The sequence below is a fragment of the Lucilia cuprina genome, chromosome 3 (assembly GCF_022045245.1).
Source record: "Lucilia cuprina isolate Lc7/37 chromosome 3, ASM2204524v1, whole genome shotgun sequence".
NCBI lineage: Eukaryota > Metazoa > Arthropoda > Insecta > Diptera > Calliphoridae > Lucilia > Lucilia cuprina.
Window position 1 is genome coordinate 19,776,446 of NC_060951.1, and position 9,259 is coordinate 19,785,704.

At 32.2% G+C, this 9,259-nt stretch overlaps 1 protein-coding gene across 1 annotated transcript; it reads right to left on the reverse strand.

The window, feature by feature from the left end:
* Nucleotides 1-6,072: 6,072 nt before the first annotated feature.
* On the reverse strand, nucleotides 6,073-7,025 carry LOC111688257. Its single transcript, XM_023450741.2, has 2 exons — nucleotides 6,707-7,025; nucleotides 6,073-6,485 (listed from the first exon to the last, which is right to left on the reverse strand). Exons 1-2 carry the CDS (start codon nucleotides 7,023-7,025, stop codon nucleotides 6,073-6,075), a joined length of 732 nt encoding a protein of 243 aa, XP_023306509.2.
* Between the last annotated feature and the right edge of the window lie 2,234 nt (nucleotides 7,026-9,259).

A 9,259-nucleotide genomic window follows, 5' to 3' on the forward strand; every position in this document is an offset into this window, starting at 1 on the left:
CAGCAAATAATTGCAACAATCTTCCTTTAAATACGCAAAAAAATCATTGCCTCATAAAAAGGCATCTTATGTAGTTTATCGTTAGCAAAACAATGTCGCCCATTTGAGGATGGCATTTTTTTCTTAAATTAAACTACAGATATTTTGAGTTGTTTTGGAGAAAAATGCCATGAAACTATGAAACTCTGCCAGGATATACCATTATCTCGTCGTACTATAACAAGAAGAACGGAAGATATAAGCAAATTTATTAAAATGTCATCAAAAGAAAGATTAATTAATTGCAAATATTTTTCGATTTCTCTAGATGAGAGTAGGGATATCAATAATATTTGCCAGTTAATTATTTGTATTAAAACAGTTAATGCAAATTTAGAGTGCTTCGAAGAAATGTTTGAAGTGGTTTCACTTCATGGTCATGTAACAGGACAAGTTCTGTATGATGCATTAGATGTTAATGTTTTTGCATTTGCTGACAAAAATAAATTAGCCTCAATATGTTCGGATGTAGCAAAGGTAATGAGAGGCAAAAATAAAGGACTTTTGGGCATTTTAAACAAAATGGAATAAATTGCCCAGCATTCCATTGTGTCATACACCAACAAGCTCTTTTCTCCAAAGAGTTGGGTATGAAAAATACAATGGATGTTGTTGTAAAAATAAAAAATATAATAAGAGGGGGCACAATTCTCTGACACACAGAAAATTTAAAGATTTTCTAGAAAACCTTAATTCGGATTATGGAGATTTACTTTTATATACCGAAGTCCGTTGGCTAAGTCGAGACAAAAGTTTGGAAAGACTTTTCCATTTAAGAAAAGAAGTACTCGAAATTTTAAAAACTTTATCCAATAAAGATACAAAACACCTTACTAATTGTCTTGAAAATCCCGACTTTCTATTAGATTTCGCATTTTTATATGATATTACCGAGATATTAAATGACCTTAATTTATGCCTGCAAGGTAAAAATATAAAAATATTTCATTTGAATAGAATTAAGTATTCACCAATTTAGTACAAAATTAGATCTCTTAATAAATCAATTAAAAAGTAATAGTATATCAAATCTTAAGAAAACTTCATCAATATTCATAGAATTTAATTTTAATACGTTTGATTGTATTCAGAAATACGCCAAAATAGTTGAGTCCACAAAAAAGAATTACAATGACAGATTTCAAGACTTAAAATTTATAAAAAAAAACAATAGAAATACATGATAATCCCCTTAGATGTGAAATAGAAGAGCAAGATGCTTTTCTTCACGAAGAATTGCATAAAATGCGTAATGATTTTGAAGTTCCTATGGAATCTGGGGAAAAATTTTGGCAAAAGATAGATGATACAAAATATTTAAATTTAAAAAACGAAATATATAAGCTATATTCCATGTTTGGCACCACATATAACTGTGAGGTGGCATTCTCAAGTATGAAACTGATTTTAAGTAAATTGCGGAATAGGTTAACCGATCAACACATTGGTGACTTATTGCGTATTAAGGAATATAAAGGAAACATTGATTTGGATAGATTAGTTGAACTTTAAATTAAGTTCAGTTAATATCTCGGTAATATCCCTTAAAAGTTCGAAATCGAATAGAAAGTCGTGATTTTCTTAATGATATTTCAGTAGTTTTATTTAATACTACTTTTTAAAAATACTACTACTTTTCTTAAATGAAAAACTCTTTCCCTTTATTCCATTTTTGTTTAAAATGCCCAAAAGTTCATGAGTTTTTCTGGTCGTAAAAAGTATTTGCAATAGAAAACAAATTTCAAAACTTTTCTCAGTGTACCACCATTTTGTTATAACGTGCAGTCATCTCTCTGCTGCTTAACGCACACAAATATACACATGGTGGTATGTGTCTGCCCATGACTGGTTTGGATCATAGAATAATTTTATACATAGAAGCGAATCTGAGCATGACAGAACCTAAGTCTGCTGTCAAAAACCTAAGTCGTGAGAATGTATTAGTTGAAAAATATGTAACCCAACAAACACAAATTCTTTCGTTTAAAAAGTTTTTATATTTTTGTTTGACATTATATTTCGATATTTTATGAAGTAATGTTTTGAATTAGCCATTTTTATTCAATATCAGTTGACCAATGTAAGAAACATCTTCGTTAAAAATTATTCTTAATTTTGAATAAACTCTTTGTGTTTGCTGGGTTGAGTCAATATTGACACTCAAAAATTATATTAAAAAACTAAAAATGATTGAAAAATTTGTTTTTTTTTCTGAAAATGTTTTCAATAATTTTATAGGAAAAACATAACTTGTAGCAGTGTTTATTGCAGCAGCAGGGGCTATTTTCCCAAAGGAATTGTGCTAATGCTAAAATTAACGCTTGATATGAACGATTATTGTTAATTTCAAAGCAGCCCAAATGCAGTCAAAGTACACCCTACACCAAACTAATGGGAACGGCATTTTGTTTATGTCTTAAAGTTTGTAACACCTGCGTCGATGTAATGATGTAATCCGTCCATAAATTAGCCTATTGAAATATTTTGTAAGCGGTACATGCTATACAAGAATAGGGTATTTATAAAATTCGACTCAACAAATTTTATATATACGAAATTTTGACTATATATTGTTAAAATGAGTAGTACATTCATTAATTAAGCAAACATCAATCTCTTGAATATAACTTCTACATTAAAAAATACTAAATAACTTATTGCTACTTACTCGCAATGTGGTAGGGTATGATGTATTCGGATACATTTTTTACTTTCATATTTTTGTTATTTTATGTAAACAAAAATAAAAATACTCATACAATTATATTAAATTCACGCAGAACCTGTACATATGAGAGAGTAATATTTCTTATGCTCACTTTCGTATCTATTTATTAATGTATGGTTTGGATTCCAAACATACAAAAAAATACACAGCTGAATAAAACCAAATACATCTACACACACACGTGTACATCTTTTTTTATATACAGTGTTTTTGTTGCTTTTTTAACAATTTCTGATGAAATTTTCAGAGGTTGTCTCGGATTTTTGCTCATATCTCCGTTATTTACCGACCGATTTTGCTGATTTTAAATAGCGATCTTCTCGAAAGCATGTCTAATAGAATTATTGAAGATTCGGATCTCGCCGATATCTAGGTTCCTCTAAAAACTGATTTCAACAGACAGGCGGACATGGCTTAATCGACTCCGCTATCTATAAGGATCAAGAATATATATACTTTATAGAGTCGGAAAATTATATTACAGAAATTACAAACGGAATGACAAACTTATATATACCCTTCTCACGAAGGTGAAGGGTATAATTATAATTAAAAAAAATTATTTAATTATAATTAATTAGATTTTATTTAAATACATCTTTTGTTAATTTAATTTCAACATATTTTAACATTTTCTTTACAAACATGATGATTCAAAGATTTTCATATATAAAATAATTAATTCTTGTAATCCCGAAATCCCACGATCCCGAAATCCCGAGATTGCAATTTTCAAAATTTCGAATCCCGGTGTTTGTAAAAGCCATTCCCGTTGGCATCCCTAATATGTACATTATCCTTCAAACTAATTAACTAGATTTTATACTTCTTTCGGGATTTTAACTAAAATTTATCACATTTTCTTAACTAATACGTTGGTCAAAGCTAGATATACACTTTGCAATTGAGATAATTTTTTGTCAGACAATTGAACTACAAAAACATGTTTTATTTATTAAAAACACAAACAATATTTTTCTTCATACACAGACAAATTAAATTGTATTTTCAATTACCGAAATCACATTTTCATTTATTTTTTATTGAAATTGAACCTATAACAAAAATTGTTTATTTAATTATTAAAGTTGTTTAAATTTTTGGAAATATTTTCAATTATCTGTATAATCAACTGGATTATGAAAATAATTGAAATTAACTTAATAATTCAATAACTATTTTAATCAATCTACTTACTAAAGTAATTGATTTAACAAAAATTCCAGTTACTATTTTTTTTGGTTTGTGAGTAATGGGTAACTGATTTTTTTAATTAGATGCAAATAAATACAGTTTTTATATATTTATTTATTTAGTTAGTATATTTTAATTTACCAAAATTTAAAAACAATAAAGTTTATAATTATACCCTACACCACTATTGTGGGGAGGGTATTATGCGTTTGTGCTGAAGTTTGTAACACTCAAAAATATTGGTCCTAGACCCACCTTAAAGTATACCAATCGCCTTAGTCGATTTAGCTATGTCCGTCCGTCCTTCTGTCTACAGGTCGCAATTTTCAAGATAATTTGATGAAATGGCACATACTCTTTTTTTGGTTCAAGGACGATTGCTATTGAAAATGGTTGAAATCGGTCCATTATTTCTCCTAGCCCCCATACAACCGTACCCCCCGAATCGGACCTTTAGGCTCATAAGCACGTTAAATGTTTTATAATGTCAACGAAAATCAGCAAAAATTAGTTTTATAGAACAATAATTGACAATACAAATTCTTATTGTGATCGGGCCTCATTTGACCCTAGCCCCATACAGACTCCCCTTCAGATTATGACTTGGTGGTCAAAATTAACTTATAATTACTTATAAAACGATTAAAATCTACATAAATGACTTTGAACCTAGTAGACGTAATTTCATCTACCAAAATTTATAAGGATAGGCCCATATTTACCCCTTCTCCCCTATGATCCCTCTTGTACAAAATCTCTCTTTTATTGTGGAATATTTTTACTTGTCAACAATAAGTAAAAATATTCCACAATAAAACAAATTAAATGCTTTATTTAAAAAATTTCAAAATTTTAACATACTGACTGGTGTAGGGTATCATATGGTCGGCAATGTCCGACTATAAATTCATACTTGTTTTTAACTGTAGAAATCATTGCAAATATATCATCAAAAATCTTGCAAAACAAATTAGACTATTTTAAGTTAAAAACATAAAAAATTTAAAAAAAGTGTATAACGGCACGCGCCTATTGTAATGCGTAGCACAGTGGTATAGGACAAAAAAAAGAGGGAAATAATTCGGCAACTTCTAAACGGTTAATCCGATTTTAATAAAATTTGGTATGCACAAAGAGGAGGTGTTGTCGAGTTTTGGTTTTGAATTTGGTCCTTATAGGCCAACCAGGGGCCCGGCGGGGGGTCCTCAAATTAGGACACCTCGGCTATGTTAAATTTTTAAAACGATCCTATTTCTTCATTTGAGTTCCGATTTAAAAAAAAATCTCCTCATCGTGCACTACAAAAAATGTCGTAGCAGTAAATTATCTCTTATAGTTTAGGAGATATTCGCATTTGAAAATTAAAATTTTAAAATTTTTACCGTCCTTACTTAAAACTTTTTTGGGAATTCCGGGATTTCTAATAAGAAAATACAAAATTTTTATTTAATTTTGGATTTTGAGTAAAAAAATCTACCTAACTGTAAAATTTCATTAAAAAATATTCATAAATAAAAATTTTATTGCAATTTGAAAAATTTGTATCTTCGCAAAAACTGAATAACAAACATTTTGTATCTTTTTTTTTTATTTTTTAATTTTTTATAGTGCTCGATGAGGAGATTCTATATACGATTTTTTTTAAATCGGAATTCAAATGAAGAAATAGGATCGTTTTAAAAATTTAACATAGCCGAGGTGTCCTAATTTGAGGGCCCCGCCGGGCTCCTGGTTGGCCTATAAGGTCCAAATTCAAAACCTAAACTTGGCTGATTTTGTTTCTTCGATTATCTCGTCATTGAACATAAATGCCGGTTTTAGTCGATCTATAGATATGATTTTGCTATATCCATTGACGTCTAACGTAAATAATTTGTCAGTTTTCTTCAAAACTCTATAGGTTGTTGAAGAGGTTTCCTTACAGCATCGGTACGAACAAAAACGTGAAAACAACTTTCCAAATTCTTGTAAAGAAATACGGTTTTATTTGATTTATGTTTAATATCTACTGGATTTAACATGTTCATTTGTGCTTTGAGATTTTTTACAAATTCGTCGTTGGACGATGAATATTTAGAGTTTTGAAGTAGGTCGTATTGTTGTACCATACACTATTTTTGCAGGAGTTGCATTTCTCTGATACTTAAACGAAGACCAATAAGTACAGTTGGAAGTACTTCTAACCAGTTTTTGTTATTATGGCACATCAGAGAAGCTTTTAGGGAACGGTGCCGTCGTTCATTTATTCCATTTGATGATGGATGATAAGCTGTTCTTCTTATTCTTTTGCAACCAAGAACAAGTGCAAGTTCCTTAAAAAGACTGGACTCGAAATGACGACCTTGATTGGTAGTTATAAATGATGGGACACCAAAGCGTGATATCCAACCATTGTATAATGCTTCGGCAACTTTTCGTGCTGTCATATCCTCTAACGGAATGGCCTCAGGCCATCGACTAAATCTGTCGATGCAGGTTAACCGGTACTTATAACCATTGGTAGGCGGCAATGGATCATCCAAATCTATATTGATATGAGAAAAACGTTCGGAAGTTATAGGATACGTACCAACTTGACTATGCGTGTATCGAGTTACTTTAGAACGCTGGCATTGAATACATACATGAATGGACACAACATTTATGTATGTCTTTCTTCATGTTTGGCCATACAAACCGATCTTGGATTAGTTTTGTTGTTACTTTAATGCCACCGTGTGACAAGAAATGAAGTGAATTGAATACAATTTTGACGGCACAAAGGGTCTTGCTTTATTTGTTGAGATATCACAAATAACTGGCGACTTAGTTCTGCATCATCTTTTTGAGATTTGCTTAATTCTTCGATATCTATAGATGCAGGAACATCAATCGTAGCTATACGAGAAAGTATATCTGCAATTGTGTTTGCATGCCCGCTGATATGGCGTATGCCAGTTGAAAACTGTGATATAAAATCAAGTTGACGAAATTGGCGAGGTGAAGCCTTTTCTGGATTTTGCCTAAAGGCAAAAGTTAAAGGCTTGTGATCTGTGAATATGATAAACTGACGGCCTTCGAGCATGTACCGAAATTATTTAACTACGGTGTAGATGGTCAAAAGTTCTCTATCTGCTCTAGGTGCTGTACTTTTTTGAGTTTCTGAAAGCTTTCTTGAAAAATAAAACTAAGATTAACCCAGCCAGCATCAGATTGTTGCTGCAAAACTCCACCTATGGCATGGTTGGAAGCGTCGACCATTACACAAATTGGTTTGTTATCCATTGGATGGGCAAGGAGTGTAGCGTTGGCTAAATCTGCTTTACATTTGTTAAAAGCGTGTTCAGCTTCTGGAGTCCACACTATAGGAGTTTTGTCATTTTTCTTGTTGCCTTTTTGATATTCGAGAAGCGGTATTTGAGTTTCAGCAGCATGATGAATAAATCTGCGATAAAAGTTTATCATTGCAACAAAACGACGAACTTCTTTTACAATAGATGGCTTCGGGTAATTTGTAATTGCAGATACTTTGTCAGGTAGTGAATAAATGCCATCTTTGTTGACCATATGACCGAGGAACTGAATTTCTGTTTGACCAAATTGACATTTTGACAGATTAATCACTATTCCGTATTCGTTGAACCGATGAAACTCTAATTGAAGATGATTATAGTGTTCCTCTTCAGACTTGGATGCAATCAGGACATCGTCTAGATAGCTGAAAGGTTTGGCCAGCATTACATAACCCGAAAGTCATGTAATGAAATATAAGGAGTCCAAACGGTGTTATAATGGCTGTTTTTGGAATATATTCAGGCGCCACAGGGATTTGATTGTACGCACGTACTAAATCAATCCTAGAAAAAATTTTCTTACCACCCAATCCAAATCCGAAATCGTGGATATTAAGTAGAGGGTATTTGTCAGGAACCATTATGGAATTCAATCGTCTGTAATCTCCACATGGCCGCCACTAGCGCAAACAGTTTATAGTTTTCAGAACTCTTCTTATAATTTTGATTTGACAAAGGTAAGACTGAGATGTCACCTCCTGTGTCTATCAAAAAACTTTTTTGAATTTGAGGGTCGAAAATAAATAGACGGTTTGTTACATGGCTTCGGTCACTAGTTGTGTTTAGTTTTCCTCACTTATTTCATTGGAACTTTGGACTGCAGCAATACTAGATGGGGGGCTTGAAATATCAACGATTTTATCGGCCATAATAGCTAAATTATCTAAGGGTTCAGATGAAGTGGCCAAAATTGCTTGAGCTTGGGTGGGTAGGCGTTGAATCCACATAGTGCGAAGAAATTCATCTTTTACACCATCGTTTGCAAGATTACGCATTTCACGGAGAAGAAAACTAGGTTTCTTATCTCCAGTTGGTAGTTCGTTTAAAAGTGTTTTTATACGTTTCTTTTCGGAAATGGAAAAATGGTCACTAAGCGGTTGTTTTATCTTTGAGTATGCATCTCTTGGCTGTTGCAGGATAATACCGGCAGAACAGCAAAATATTTGGAGCTTTCGTTAACTACGTTATGGTTTTCAAATTGAGCTTCCAACTGATTAAACCAAATGGCTGGATTTTCTTTCCAAAATCGTGGTATGCGAAGATTTACTCTAGATGTAGTTGTAGGTGCGATAGATTCTGAAGCAGTTGCTTACCTTGGCATCTTATAAATTTAATTCTTGAATATAAATTTAAATAATATGCGCGGAGAACTCGCGGTCACCAATTATAAAAAATCGTTTTTTCAATTCTTAATTATTATACAACTAAGTTTTTTATTTTTTTTATTTTTTTTAAAAAAGTCTATTTATATCAATGTAATATAATTTAAAATTTATATTTTTAAACAAGTGTTTTTATAGTGAAGTAGTAGTTGCTACAAAGGTGTTCCGTCCGACAAAATCTTGGCGGCGATTCAGTGAAGTCGAAGTCCAAACTCTCTGCTCACCGAGATGAAGTCCTCAGAACCACCTTCTAGTCATGACAATGACACTAAAAGAAGTGCAAATTAATCTGAAGCACTCAAAATGTGGAAATGTGAGAAAGAGCAAGACCTCGATATTGGCCTGGTTCATGATATCCTATATGCAAGAAGTAATGGAAAGCCTCAATCATGTCTAATTGCCAAAACCAAACGTTGCTTAGCTTAGAAGGTCTAACAGTTGCAAAGGTCGAGTTGCCGAAGAACAGAAGCTTAATAATTGACTCAAGCTATATGGCACATGAGGACAGCACCACCAGTCGAGTGAGCGACATTCTCGCCCAAATAGGGGCATTTCTTGGGCTGTGATGCGAAATACAGGCATTC